The sequence below is a fragment of the Clarias gariepinus genome, chromosome 1, assembly GCF_024256425.1.
Source record: "Clarias gariepinus isolate MV-2021 ecotype Netherlands chromosome 1, CGAR_prim_01v2, whole genome shotgun sequence".
NCBI lineage: Eukaryota > Metazoa > Chordata > Actinopteri > Siluriformes > Clariidae > Clarias > Clarias gariepinus.
Window position 1 is genome coordinate 8,260,185 of NC_071100.1, and position 16,520 is coordinate 8,276,704.

General features: G+C 38.1%; 1 protein-coding gene across 1 annotated transcript in view; it reads right to left on the reverse strand.

Annotated features, from left to right (window-relative positions):
• Positions 1 to 8,515: 8,515 nt before the first annotated feature.
• The window catches only part of LOC128512508 (sialoadhesin-like), a 103,961-nt gene continuing 95,956 nt past the window's right edge, over positions 8,516 to 16,520 (reverse strand). Inside the window, exons 10-11 of the mRNA XM_053485862.1 lie at positions 9,805 to 9,921; positions 8,516 to 8,562 (exon numbers count right to left, since the gene is read on the reverse strand). Coding sequence (XP_053341837.1) covers positions 8,516 to 8,562; positions 9,805 to 9,921 — 164 coding nt within the window. The remainder of the gene's footprint in view (positions 8,563 to 9,804; positions 9,922 to 16,520) is intronic.

Sequence of the window (16,520 nt, forward strand, 5' to 3'; positions counted from 1 at the left end):
CCTCAGATTCTTTAGATATCAGCCACAACACAACCCACCATACTAATAGACGCACACACATAGCTTGTACTATAGAAACTGTGTCTGTTCCCCAAATAGTGAGAAAAAAGAATAAAATCGTTAAATCCAGCCGAAACAATCTGGTAACCATTAAACCAGAAAAAGGCCAAATAAGTAATCGAGGTCTACCTCTAAAGTTTGGACTTCTCAACATTAGATCTCTTGCGCCTAAAGCACTTATTGGTAATAAAATTATATTAGATTATTGCCTTGACGCACTCTGCCTCACTGAAACCTGGCTTTAACCAAATGAATACATTGGCCTGAATGAGTCTACTCCGTCAGGATATTTTTATAAGCACGAGCCCCGTCTAACTGGTCGCGGTGGTGGTGTCGCCACTATCTACAATGATAGTCACTGTTACTCAGAAAATAAGGCCCAGGTTCAACTCATTTGAAGTGCTCGTCATTAATGTTGCACTTAATGAAATACATAATAAACCCACGCTATATTTTACAATGGCCACCGTGTATAGACCCCCAGGGCCATATGCCGATTTTCGTAAAGAATTTGGACATCTGCTATCAGACCTAATTGTTAACTCTGACAAAGTGTTGATAGTAGGAGACTTTAACATTCATGTAGATGATGCTAACGACACTTTAGCCCTCGCATTTATGGACTTATGGCATTATGGAAATTCCTTTGGGGTTAAACAAAATATAAATGGATCAACTCACCACTGTAATCATACACTAGATTTAATTATATCCCATGGTATAGATGTCTCTAATATAGAGATTTCACCTCAAAGTGATGATATCACAGATCATCACCTCCTGATATATACTCTACTTGTAGAACAGATTAGCTGTGTCTCCCCACGTTATCGATTTGTTAGAAATATGAATCCAACTACTAAAGACAGATTCACAAGTAATCTGCCGGATCTGTCCCAAATTCTTATTAGACCCCTAAATGCAGACGATCTAGATGAAGTGACTAGCAGCATGGGTACTATTTTTACCAGTACATTAGACACTGTTGCTCCCATCAGATAAAAAAAAAGTCAAAGATAAAACACTTGCTCCTTGGTACAATAGTCATACTCGCGCCCTAAAGAGAGCAACCCGTAACCTCGAGCAAAAATGGAGAAAAACTAAATTAGAATTTTTTCGAATTGCATTTAAAGACAGTATGTGCAGCTATAGACGGGCTCTAAAAACTGCTAGGGCCAAGCATCTTAGCCAACTGATAGCAAGAAACCAAAACAATCCCAAGTTCTTATTTAGTACAGTAGCCTGCCTAACAAAACCTAAGATGCCTGCAGAGAGTACTCCACAACATTTTAGTAGTGAAGATTTTATGGACTTCTTTAATGAAAAAAATCGATAGCATAAGGAAGAAAATAACGGAAGTTCAACCTCTAATAGCATCTCATGATCTAGTTCAGCCTAGAGCTTTACATTTAGATTTTCAGTGCTTTACAGGTATAGGACAGGAAGAGCTATATAAACTTATCACCTCAGCTAAATCAACAACGTGCCTGTTAGACCCAATACCAACCAGATTTTTAAAAGAAGTGATGCTTACAGTTGGAGAGCCACTTCTAAACATTATTAATTCTTTATTATATCTAGGTCACGTCCCTAAACCTTTGAAGCTGGCAGTTATTAAGCTGCTTTTTAAAAAATCTAATTTGGATGCGAATGAAATAACAAATTACAGACCGATTTCAAACCTTCCGTTCATATAAAAAATATTAGAAAAAGTAATATCGGCTCAAATATGCACATTCTTGCAGGAAAACAACATCCTAGAAGAATTTCAGTCAGGTTTCAGGCCCCATCATAGTACAGAAACTGCACTAGTTAAGATTGCGAACGACTTGTTTTTAGCTTCAGACCATGGCTGCATTTCATTACTAGTCTTACTTGATCTTAGTGCTGCATTCGACACCATAGATCATAATATTCTTATAGATCGCCTACAAAATCATATAGGTATTCAGGGGCAGGCATTAAAATGGTTTAGATCATACCTGTCTGATCGATACCATTTTGTAGATCTAAATGGAGTACCGTCTGATGTAATGCCAGTGAAATATGGGGTCCCACAAGGGTCAGTTTTAGGATCTCTGCTGTTCTCAATATACATGCTTCCCTTGGGAAACATCATTAGAAGGCATGATGATGCTGATGATACCCAATTATACATCTCAACAAAACCAGATGAAATACCCAAGTTGTCTAGATTAACCGTGTGTGTCCAGGACATAAAAGATTGAATGACCAATAACTTTCTTTTACTAAATTCAGATAAGACAGAGATATTACTCATCGGCCCAAAAACCAGCACACAACAGCTTTCACAATTCAGCCTGCGTTTAGAAGGATGTACTGTTACTACCAGCTCAACAGTAAAAGACCTGGGCGTAATATTAGACAGTAACTTGTCTTTTGAAAATCATATTTCCAATATCACAAAAACAGTCTTTTTCCATCTTAGAAATATTGCCAAACTTAGGAGTATCCTATCCGTATCTGATGCAGAAAAGCTAGTTCATGCATTCATGACCTCCAGACTGGACTATTGTAATGCATTACTAGGTGGTTGTCCTGCATCCTCAATAAACAAGTTAGTCCAAAATGCAGCCGACAAGGTTTTCACTAGATCCAGAAAATATGATCATATAACACCTATATTATCATCCCTGCACTGGCTACCTGTTCAATTTAGAATTAATTACAAAATAGTACTACTTACATACAAGGCTTTAAATAGTTTAGCTCCCACATACCTAACCAGTCTTCTGATACGCTATAATCCACCACGTTCCTTAAAATCACAAAACTCCGGACTTCTGGTAATTCACAGAATTTTAAAATCTACAAAAGGGGCCAGGGCATTTTCATATTTCGCTCCAAAACTTTGGAATAGCCTTCCAGACAGTGTTCGGGGAGCAGACACGGTTTCCCAATTCAAAAGTAGACTCAAGACGCATCTCTTTAATCTGGCATACGCGTAACTCATCCCATAACTTCATACTTCAGTGCATCTATCCTGAATGGCAACTACGCTAATTCTCTCCATCTTTTCTGTATTTTTCTACCCACCCGAGGCATCTGGAGATTGTGCCAGCTTTAGTAGACAAAGGCCAACCCTGCGAGGTTTCTAAGGCATCCAGAGAAGGGCCAGCTCCAGCTGGATTCTGCTTTATGATGGCTGGAGCTACACATCCTGCTCCTGTGCTTCCAGTGATCCAGACCCCATCTGCCCTCTGTACCTACTGACTCCCTGTGCTGAACTGGACTTCATGTTAATCTACACAACTTCTGTTATATTGAACTTTCACCTGCACAACACACATGATGTTATTTCTATCTGTTATCACCCAGATGAGGATGGGTTCCCTGTTGAGTCTGGTTCCCCTCAAGGTTTCTTTCTATTGCCATCTCAGGGAGTTTTTTCTTGCCACCGTTGCCGTCACCCTTGGCTTGCTCATTAGAGACATTTCATTCATTATCCATTTATCTAATTATTATCTAGACACATTTTTCTCTCACATACACACTTCCAAATATTTTCTTTTCTTTTCTTTTATAAAAAAAAAAAAATACATTTTTTGTGAAGCTGCTTTGAGACAATTACCATTGTTAAAAGCGCTATATAAATAAAATTGAATTAAATTGAATTGAATTTAACGGGTTATTCCTTGTTATACAGTAAATGACGTAATAAACAGCAGCAGCATGTTTGCGAAATAAGTCTCTAGTGCAGGATTTAAGCTGCGAGTTGAGTTTAAAGTGTGTGAGATGGAGCTCAGGGCTGGAGAGGAGCATGACAGCTCAGTAGTGCAGCTCATACTGACCTTTTATTATCATCTCTAGTGCTGGGGTTGGGCTGGTGGAAATTAACTGAGATACACTGTGTTTAATATCATGATCAGCTGTTCTCTGTCTGTCAACAGGTTTTACACAGAATATTCTCAAGGAACCTCAACTGAACATTAAAATTTATATACAAACAATTTCTTGTGAAGGTAAAATGTCTCGAATGATCAGCCATCTCACAGACGTCACGCTGTGTGTAATTTCTTAGAGTGAGGAGACATCACAGCTGAAACACCTCTCTCCAGATTGCCCCTCCCCCATATATGGGCCATTGAAAATGAATGGGTGTCCTAAGTACGCCATCCAAGATGGCGGCGCGTGTACATGCTGCGGCTTCCCCCTTTCCAACACAACTGTGTTTTCATGTTTTTTGTCTTGTAAGTCGCAGTGTTTTTGTATTTATTTTGTCTTTAACCCTTGCATCTGTCTTAAAACGCACATACAGTCGAGAGTTTCTGTTAGTTATCGGTAAATCCACAGTTTTAAAGTTAAACTCTGCGAACGTAGATGAGCTGGGGGACATCGGTCTGCTCTGGAGACCTTTGCCATCACCGACCCCCACACCGGCACCCTGTTCAGAGTGAAGGCGCCCTAGGCAGCGGAAAAGGAAGCAAAAGAGAGGAAAGCGTGGAGATATTCGTGCTAGGTTCGCGGCTAACCCACACAAGCCGGCTATTCCTACCATTGTACTGGCTAACAAACGCTCTTTGGACAATAAACTGGACCACAGTTAACTTCTTTGCACAACCCTAAGGACTGTAAGAGACTGTTGTGTTTTTGTATTTACTGAAACATGGCTAGCATCCCAGATAGCGCCGTTCAGCTTGACCAAACATGCTACTGAGCAGACAGAGCTCTTGTTGAGAGCGGTAAAACCTGTGGCGGCGGACTTTGTATTTACATCAGTGATTTGTGGTGCCGCAACGCAGTGGTGGTCTGTAAGTACTGCTCTTCTCTGGTGGAGGTTATGATCATAAAGTGTCGACCGTTCTACCTACCGAGGGAATATTCAGCCATTTTAATTGGGGCTGTATATGTACCCCCCAATTCCAATAACAGCAGGAGTGAGGCACTAAATGGACTGTACCAGCTCATCAGTGAGCAGCAGACAGCTCATCTTGGATGGAGATTTTAATCATGCAGATCTAAAAAGCGTGTTTTCAAAAATACAACAGCACATAGACTTTCCCTCACGAGGAAACAATACACTGGACCTTGTTTACACTACTCAGAGAGGAGCTTACAAAGCCCTACCCTTCCCCCCACCTCGGTGACTCAGACCACATCACTGTCATGCTAATGCCTGTATACAGACCACTGGTTAAAGTCACCAAACCAGTCTGCAAACAGATACAAGTGTGGCCGGAAGGGTCTTCTAAGGCACTCCAGGACTGCTTCAGCACCATTGACTGGGATGTATTTATGCAGGCTGGCACTCACAACAACTTTACAGACCTACAGAAGTACACAGAAACTGTCACTGCCTACATCAACAAGTGCATTGTGACGGTGACGGTAACAAAGACCATCACTGTCCGACAAACCAGAAACCGTGGCTAACAGGGGAGGTCTACAGACTACTGAAGGTACGAAATGCTGCTTTCAAACCTGGAGATGCGGTGGCCCTGAAGACAGCTAGGGCCAACCTGTCTCACAGCATCAAACAGGCAAAGACACAGTACTCCAAGAGAGTTGCCCACCGCTTCAGCGACAGTAGAGACACACAGAGTCTGTGTCACGGGATACAGATCCTCAGTGATTACAAGCCCCCTCAGGGAACATGGGACAGCTCTATCTCTCTGCTGAATGAGCTGAATGCATTCTTTGCCCGTTTGGACACTTACAATAGCACCACGACACAGAAACACCCACCTCAGCCCGGCGACCAGATGATGACGCTTTCCCCAGACAGCGTGAGAAGATCCTTCTGGAGGATTAACGCATGCAAGGCCCCAGGTCCTGACAACATTCCTGGCTGAGTATTGAGAGACTGTGCAGGAGAACTCACGGATGTCTTTCGGACATTTTTAACATCTCTCTTAGTCAGGCTGTAATCTCCGCATGCTTCAAAACTACCACCATAATTCCAGTACCAAAGAAAACATCCCCCTTCTGTTTCAATGACTTCTGCTCAGTAGCACTTACTCCCATCATTATAAAGTGCTTTAAAAGGCTAGTCATGCAGCAGATCAAGACTGCACTTCCCCCCTCCCTGGACCCCTTCCAGTTTGCTTATCAGGTCCAATCGCTCAATGGATGATGCCATGATGATGATCCACTCAGCGCTCACCCACTTGGAAAACAAAGACTCTTATGTTAGAATGCTGTTCATTGACTTTAGCTCAGCGTTCAACACAACCATCCCCCTACCCAGTGTAGAGTGCACTCATAAACTGATTCAGCTGAAAATCCACTTAAATTATTACATCACAATTTACAGATTACAATGCACAGGTAAAGAAATAGTATTTAAATACATTCAAAATATATTTGACAATGAGGATGTCAAATATAGCAGTCAAATTTAACCAGGAATACTCATAACATCCAAAATTTCCATCTACCTTCTTAATAAGCCAAGCCCAATCAGGACTGTCCTACTATTTTGTGCACAATACCAAGACATTGTTAATAACATATTGATGACAGAAAACTAATGACAACATATGTGTCTTGGTGTGGTTTACATAAGGATGGGGAATGTGGTGTTCCTGATGATGACCAGAAATACCATGTATTCCTTTGGTACTGTGAAATGATCGGACTTTGAAAATCCATCAACGGTCCATGCTTCTTTTTGGGAATAGCTCTTTACCAGTAGTGGAAATTGATGGGCTCTCAAGAGCCATCAAAGAATGTGAGCCGAAGTATGGAGTCGACACTCATCATCTTTGTAGAGTGCAACTTTTACATAGTCAATGCGTTGATATTCCTCTCAACAAGCAGTCTTCATAAAAGGACTCTGTAAAAACTCTCAGAATCTAATTTACAACATGACTACTCAAGGTCATTTTCGATAGTATAACAATCCTAAAGGTCTCTCCACAATGCAATTGGAATTAAGGATGGAAATACACTGAGTGCAACAGGGTCTTGGCTTGATGTAGGAATTTGCCTCATGTAGAAAACAAATGGTTTGTTAACAGTGGTGTCAAAAGTATTCACATTCATTACTTGAGTAGAAGTATAGATACTAGGGTTTAAAAAGTTGAAGTATCAACTCAAGCTTTTTACTCAAGTAAAAGTGTAAAAGTACTGGTTTCAAAACTACTTAAAGTATAAAAGTAAAAGTAACTTAAGGGGGGAAAAAGCATTAAGGATAAAAGCTTAGGCTGTGCCACTGGCTTATATACTGCACGTATGGGTACTACTGAGCATTAACATGTTTTATGGAGAAGAAGATATGATAACTAGTTGCCTATTAGTATTTTAATGGTACAAAACGAAGCATGTAATCAACAGCCAGGGCAGGCTTAGTAACAATTACCCTTGCATGGTTGTATGGCTACAATAAACATTATTGCTGTCAGAATTAATGATTAATCCAAAAAAAAAAAAAAATTTTATATATATATATATATATATATATACACACACACACCGACACACACCGACACACATACATATTTATTCAAACGTCCTTGCTGGAGTGTGTGACGTGACGTCATGTGCAGGTGCAGTGGATCGCATACCAACCAATAGGGTGTTGGAATGGTATGTTTATACTTCTCATCCAACCACAATCAAATTTGCTCCATCCGGATGGCGCGATTTATCTGGATGTTTTTTTGTTTGTTTGTTTGTTTTTTGAATGGCAAGGTCAAATAAAATAGGAGTAACAAGGCTATTTTTAAAATGTAAGAAGTAATTCTAAGAAGTAGAAAGTATAGACAATTGCGTGAAAATGTAAGGAGTAGAAGTAAAAAGTCGGCTGAAAAATAATTATTTCAGTAAAGAATAGATACCCAAAATTTTTACTTAAGTAAAGTAATGAAGTATTTGTACTTCATTAATTGACACCTCTGTTTGTTAATGATTTCAACAGAAATTAATTTGATATGAATTTCAGTTAAGGATATTTTAATGTTGATTTATAGTCAGGCCAATCTAATTTAGCAGTCTGATGAAGACTCGTTTTAGTGACACTTGATGGTTGACTGGGGATTCAGCAGATTTGTAATCAACATTGTTTACACTCTTACTTGTGTACCTTCTCTAAGCATGAAGAGCCAGAATATCAATAATAAAAAGCTTTTATTTGTCACATATAATTCACAGATAATATATCTCAGCTTGTTAAGAAACAATGACACATCCCACTGAACTGCCCCTACTATTAAATGATACACACTGTTGTGTTAATTGCAGTCACATAAAGGTAATTAGTAAATCCACAAATCTCCTCACACAGCTACAGTTAAAGTCAATTAATATAGAAAATAGGCTACTGTAGACAATGAAAAATTATTTATATAAGTATTGTTTTCGAGTCCAAAGCAAACCAGTACAGGAAAAAAAAAAAAAAAAAACCTTATCATGCAATTATCTAAAAAAATAAATAAATACATCATTGCATCCTCTCTTTATACAGTGACTCTCACTCAGTGCTCACTTTCAGTGCTCACTCCTCTATGACTGCACTCACGGTTCTCTCTCCATCAGTTTGAGCTGTTAAAGAAAATAACAAGGTCACTTTTGTAGCAGGTTCATAAAAGTTGTTTGTATCATGAAACCAGATAAATTGCATTTGAACTCATCATAAATACAGTTTAAAGGGTGAAGTAAAGTGAAAAACTGACAGTGCTTAAGAAAAAGAAGTGTTAGAAAATAAACATCACACATTCAGTCATTTTCAATAGCTCATGAGGGGTTAACTCATAAAAAAGATTAATAAAAAAAAACGTGCATGAATAGATTTTATTGTCATTATACAATGTACATGAAATTAGAAGAGCAAGTTCTAAAATGGTGCAATTAGAAAAACTATAAACATTGGACAGGTTTACATTAATTAATTAAAAATTAGAGAGAAAGACATTATTGCACAAGCTAAACTTAAAAAAACTTGTAGCTTATTTGACGTATGTAGAGGTAGATTAGTGTCAGTGCCAAGTCAGTAATGGACGCTTCAGAGACGCATTATTTCACCGGACATGCCATATTACACTCATCACGTAGTGAAATTATTGTTGCACTAACCCATGTAATGATAAAATAGCAAGGTAATAAGAATAATAGTAATAAATAGACAGACAGATTATTATTTGAGTCATATAGTATATAGTTAGTGTCCTTAATTATGTCACTCATTATGTGTACAGAGATGTCCTGATGTCACACCTGTGCCACCACAGTCCTGGGGAATAGAATTTGGTTCTCCGGATTACTGAGCCGCTGCTTTGTCTCCCCCTATTGTGTATAAGTCGGTATGTCTCACAGTAATAATAGATTAGTTTCACCTGTGTCTCTCCCCTGTGTGTCACTATTCAAACCAGCCGAACCCGTAGATCCCTGTTGGTTTACTGTTGTTGTTACATTTGTTTATGTGCAACGTTAAACTCTATGTGTGTTCTTTGTCTCCTCCTCAAGACTGAGCGGTGTCTGCAGGGACTGGGCAGGGCTAGTTACAGACGGCAGTTCAAAGTCAAGGTCATTGCTGAAAAGTAATACACTAGTGATTGAGACCCTTATGACTTATGTTGTGTTCTTGGAATAATCTTCTTTTATCATTAAAGGCCTGCCTGCCGACCCATTCTAGGGAGTCAGCGTTCAGTGTTTATTTTCTATTTTGTTTGTTGTTATTTGATCATTCTCAAAGAAAAGAATAAAAGAAACGAGTAAAGCTAAGATAACCTGCATTTGCGTCGGTTTTATATGCACCGAGACCATGAGACCTGAAAGAGTTCTTACCTCGAGCTCTGTAACATTTGATCAGCAGAAGGATGGTCACCAGCAGATATAGAGAGGCCGTGACTACACTACTGATCAGCATGAGCACTGAGAATGGAGCTTCTACATGTGATGGATCTGATACAAAAGAGAATAATAATAATAATAATATTTTATTCTTGCTAAACTAATTAAACTGTAGGTATTAGCCTAAAATGCAGAACAAACAAATGCATTTACACTAGTACACTTTAAAGCATGTGAACACACTGCATATTGTATACAGATTACCAAGTATCCTGTTATATTATGTAAAGATACAGAGGTTATGTTAGAGACTGAGACAGTGTTAGAAACCTTTATCTGACTTTGAGATCTTTTGGATTATTATCTTTTCTGCAGTCTTTGTCTGGAGAACTGATTCATCTTTATAGAAATTCCTTGGAGGAATGTGTGTAGTGATATAAACAGTGTAGAGTCAGAGGATGGCCCTCAGTCACTGGATGGACAGAACAGAAAATTTGGACTACTCCTTCATTTCACAGTGAAACACATTAGTGTGATTGTTTTGTATTGTTAAATTGGATACAAACTCTTTAGATAAATGACTGTGAAACTAGAGTTATTTAGAGCTGCATTACAGCATTATTCAGTGTTTTACCTGCTCTGCTCCAGATGAATCAGCTCATGAGATAAACTTAACTGTGACATAGTATTACTATCAAATAACATGTAACTTCTTATAATGTTCTGAGTATTACTGAGTAAAAAAAATAATAATAAAGACTCACCATGCACTGTGATGTTGACAGGATTACTGTTTTCTCCAGATTTAGACTCACACCAGTAAACTCCAGTGTGGGATGTGGAGAGGGAGCTGATTTTACATGTAGATCCTGTAACAGATCCCCACTGTGAACAACCTGACACTCCCTTATTTTCTGTGTATTGTCTCACTGTCCATCCAGTAGAGTTACTCTGGTCCTCACAGCTTAGTGTGAGAGAGTCATTAATAAAGTGTTGAGTTTTGTTGGGATTGATGATCAGAGAGACTGAAGAAGATTCACCTTAAATGCACAAAATTACATAATTCACACATTATAACTGTTTATTTATGTAGTAATATGTACTAAACACAATTACACCTCATTTAGTTAACCCTCATGTTGTGTTCGTTTGTGGCTCACACTCATGATGTTCCCGGTCACTTTTGACCGGATCATTTTATTTCATTATCAATCCACAATAGTACGTATATTATCACCTAATGTTGTATTAGATCTCTCTATCAACGTCATATCTTATCTTGAATATTACATGTCTTGAACTTGTATTTGCTGTGTTTGTCCTCCAGGCCTCATTTACCTGAACTCATAATACTCGTTTTTTTAGGGAAATTAACATTATATAGATAATATTATGGCTACAACAAATACTAAGATGAAACCTATTGTACTATTTATCACAGAGTACTTTACTGAAATGTTTATCAAAGTCACTTTTTTTAGACAAGTTAATTTTTTTAAACTGTGGCACAAAATAACAACTTTTGTGTTCCCGGTCAAAACTGACTGGCAGTGGCGGACTGGGACAATAATTCAGGCCGGGAATTTGACTCCACTCCCAGGCCACCTCTGCTGCTGCAGTCACCACCACCCTATTCATGTAATCTACTGGACTAATAAACTTGTAGGCTAACCCTATTATTGTAACAGGTAGACTACCAGATGCAATATAAATGAATAAAAAAATAGCCCTTAACAACTCACTAGGAATACACCATTTATACTACCAAACCAATGACAAATAGAAAATTGGCTTTTTAAAAGATATAATAAGAGACACATTCACATGTTGAAATATTTACATTTTATGTATTTTCAGTGCTCAACTCTAGTATATCAAATGCATCAGAAACACAAACACAAATAAACTTAACAAAACCTATAACAGCGTAAGTAACAGATAACAATGTTTACTCAATTATGGCATTATGTGGAACAGACCAGTAAGAGTAAACAGTAAGTAATTAGCACTACTAGTACACCAGTAGGCATTTGAATTGGGTGATACTTAAAAAAAAAATCTTAATCCTTAGACTGTGGACAGGCAAAATAATCAAAAGAGATATAAAGGCTTTCACTGTCTCCTTCATCTTTCCCTGAATCCTTCTCTCTCTCACTCTGCACATGTAGTTGCTCTGCAATATGAAATAAGCGTGTTCAATAATCTGTACTTATAATTGTGCAGCCATCAGTTGTATGTCCCCAAAATCACAGTCCTACTACTGATCTTATAAATCATAAAAAAGCACATGTTGTTTAAAAAGTATAGCCTGATGCCTGCATGTTTAGTTTAGCTTATCTTTAACTTTACCTGAAGGTCCCTGCTCTGACTCAAACGCTGAACTGTCCACCATCTCTAGCTCAACAGCAGGAGCATTTACAGCACTAGTGCTACTGCTGCTGCTTCCTTCGTCACCTTTTCAGATGAAACGAGACTTGACACAGCACAGCAGCACTTACATATCGTTGCTCGTTTGTTGGTTTAGTTTTATCGATTGTGATGATCTAAGTGATTTGGATGAAAGTGTTCGTCTGCCAAATTATTATAAATATAATGTAGATGTAATCTTGACCGACCTGTTCCCTTACTGGCGAACATGGCTGGGATTTTGCAGCAGCTTGCTGCGTCTGCGGCCAGGGCTTTTTTTTTTTAAGCTGACTCTCCGCTCCTCCTTTGCGTTTACGCTCCATTTTTTGAACGATTTAGTCAGATATACCCTGTCTCTGGATATAGCCAGATATTAGGCAGTGCGTCGCTGACGTTGGGTCATGTGATGTGGGAGTGTAATTTTCCCTCCTGATCTTCTAATCTTCCCCTCCCTTTCCATTTCCTGATTCGTAGATTGAGAGATCCGTCAATTAATTCGTAGTTATACACCAGCCTATCACATGCCAGGCTGATCGTCTGCACAGCGGCAGCCGGCAGGCCAGAACAACCGTCAGGCCACCGGGAAATGTCCCGGTGCTCCCGATGGCCAGTCCGCCCCTGCTGACTGGTATGATATATTGAAAACAAAAGCATAAATGTACACTGGGATATTACAAATATAATGCTTGACCCATACACTGTATAAACATATTTACAATTATAAAGTAGCCCTAATGTAATTTCTAGAACAACAAAACCCCCAAGCTCCACCCCAATTGTTATGCTTTTTTACACTAATTATAGTAGTCTTACTTATTCATTTCCAATGACCGGTCATTTTGACTGGGAACACCATGAGTGTATAAACATTCAATAAAACACAAAATGTTTATAAAAATATTTCTAATTTATTTTATGTGTTCAAATGCAATGTGTGAACAAAGTCATTGAAGTCATTGAAATTAAATTTACCTCAGTTTTTTAGAGAGGAAACATGTAAATCATGTTTTTAGAGAGGAAACATGTAAAACAGTGTGAAAATGTTAGATTTAAAGCAATTTGTTCTCAGGTAATTAATCAAGAGTAGTTTCAGGCTTCCTTAAGGTGTGAATTGTGGGCAGGGCTTAGCTACATATATTGAAGGTGAATCTATAGCTCAAACTTTAGTGTGCTTTAGTTTTCCAAATTCTCATGTGATGTGACTTTTGCCAAAACTACCTTCTACAGAGAAAAGCTGGAAGCCTCTGCACATGATCCTGGCAAACTTCACAACATCATCTCATTACTACTCGACAGCTGACGATTTTGCCATATTTTACGATAAGAAAATGCAGCAATCCACCAGTCCTTCGCTTCCAACCAAACTCCTACAACATTTAGGCATTTGGCAGATGCTCTTATCCAGAGCGACTTACAAAAAGTGTTAACCTCACAGCAGAACCTCAGGACCTTCCCTTCCCTCCCTTAGCAGAATTCTCCAACCTGTCATCTGATGAGATTCAGCAGATCATCTCGTCATCTAACCCCACCACCTGTTCATTAGACCCAATCCCTTCCACAATGCTCCAGGCCATCTCGCAAGACCTCCTTCCCTTCACCACAACCATCATCAACCATTCCATATCATCTGGTCATGTTCCTGATGCTTTTAAGGCAAGGGTTATTCCCATCCCCAAAAAACCCTGTCTGGACCCATCAGAAGTTAACAACTATCGCCTGGTATTACTTCTCTCCTTTATTTCCAAAATTCTTGAAAGGACTGTTTATAACCAAATGTCTCTTTATCTCTCACAGAACAACCTTAATGATCCAAACCAATCTGGATTCAAAGTGGCACATTCCACAGAGACTGCCCTTCTGTCAGTCACTGAGAAGCTCCATGCTGCTATATCAGCTACAGTGGTTACTCAAGGGGAATGTCTATGACTGCCACGCACTCTGTCGCGGCAAACGGCAACAGCCAAAATAAATCAGTCGCAATTCAAAGTAATTTGTGAAATGACCGGCAGGTGGCGCAAAGGGACATTTTGCAAAACGGCTGCAATTAATTTTGTTTAGGCAGACTCTGTTTCTATATTGTTATTATTAAAGAAAACAGCTCAAACAACAGCTCAGGGGCTTGTAAACACATTTTTATTTTTAACGGTAAAAATGTCAATTTTGGAGTCAGTTGTCCGAGCACAACATAATAATCTTTGTATAATAAAATGACTCTTGGCATAAATCTACACGAGAAGCTTCAGTTTCAAATAATCATTTAACGCTAAACCCAAACAGCAAAAGAACATGATAATAATTAAAAGTAAAGTAATATTGTTCTTTATGCTGTTTATGTCCTCCATTTAATAATTATTTAATTATCAATAATTAAAGCTGCTCACAAAAAAAAATAGTAGTGTTTAATCAGCACGTATATGTCGCCTCTCTTTATGATAGAGGAATATTCTGACTGAAACAAAGCTGCTCGTGTCGGCTCATATCGGGAGCATTTTGATCAAAGGAGAGATAAAAAGTGAAAAGTGAAAGTGTGTACCAACAACATAGCACAATGCATGTGTGTGAATGGCTGAAATGTGGTTATGAATAAGCCTTTTAGTGAATGTGTGAACCCACGGCCGATATAAGAGATTTCTCTTTGCAATGAATATAACAAACACACATTTATACGTGTTAAGTAAGCGCTGTCTTAGCGGCGCTGTGTGAAACGCACGCCAATGCCTTATCTCAGTCATAATATACAAATATGTTTTAGCTGTGTAGTGGTCCGCGCGCGCACAACCTCTCGCGGACAAGCCTTTCTCTGAATATGCTGTTTTAACGGGGTTGGGGATAAGAAACACAGCACCGGCAGAAGTAGACTAATGATTATGAATGTGTCTGGAAAAACAGCAAGGAAACTGACTGGCCATTTAAAAAATTCATTGATAAGTTGATGTCTTTTCGTTTCGGCTGTGGATGCGCTGTAGTGTGAGGCGAGTATACATGGAGTTTCGGTTCATTTTCTGTCGCGCTTAAGTTCACAGAAACCGATACAGAATAGCGCTGTATCCCTGTTTGCTTTCATTATTTTACAACATCATAACGTTTTCTCGTCATTGTGCGTGCACTGATAAAAATATCCAGCCTGATCTACTTGCATCAGATAATTATGTAGTTCAAGCAAGACTATTCTTTGTATTTACTACTTACATTTCTTCATGTAAAAAATATTTTTTGCTAGTAAAGTCTACTTAATTTTGCTAGTTAAGTCTATTTAATTTTGCAAGTAAACCCTACTTAATTTAATAATGTCTATGCTCTAATTAACTTTAAAAGTTTCAAATATGTATTTTTTTTATTGAAATTTACCTTTTTTTTAAGTTTCCATATTATTTGGAGTGGGGCCTACTTTGTTTTATTAAATGTCCTAGTCTCATTTTAAAGTTACATATACTCACATTATCTAGTTAGCAACTCGGCATTTCTTATATATTATAGTTAAAATACCAGTTGTGTAATTTTGTACTTTGAAATGCAACTTCATCCAGCACAAAACCTGAAGTACGAACACTTTTTATTGTGTGCATACACTCCACAGTTCCTTCAAAGTGCACTTGGTCCTGAATCCACAGGTCGTCTTCTACTTGTTAAAACTTTTTGCACAGAAGGTGAACAGAATGCTCCAAAGAGTTGTTTCCTACCGCAATGAGGCTTTGGTACACTTTTAATTTGATACGGGTTTTCCCATGGTTTTTCCATTTTTTTTAGGCAGTTTTATTTAAATAGTAAAATTAACAAGATTATTGCTTGTTGTGTGTATGCACTTAAAAAGATTGTCAGGGATTACGTAAAAAAAAATATGTTAAGGAAAAAATGCACATTGTCTTGTGTTCTTAACAAATGCAGATTAATTTCTAACTTAGATATATTTTTGTAAACATACAAACTTGATTATTTATTGTTGATTACACAGATTTAATAATGCTACATTTACAACATCTCAGAGTTATTTTTTTCAGTGTGCACTTAAATAAAAGTAAAGTCTTATAAAGGCTATGTAGCTTATATAGGTTTATTATATAGTTTTTGCCCATTAATCTGACAACACTTGTGACTCACCTACTTTTCCTGATACACACAGCCAGAGTTTTATGGCCACGCGAGTGTTACACATGATAAAATATAAAGGCTCACTGTGTTAACATTTAATTTTCTTAAATTCGATGGAACTAAGAAACGCCTATGTTTAATTTAAGTTTTAAATTTGTACTGTAATTTAAGTACTGTGATGATAAATTCGTTTAATGTTTCAGTTGTTTTATAAG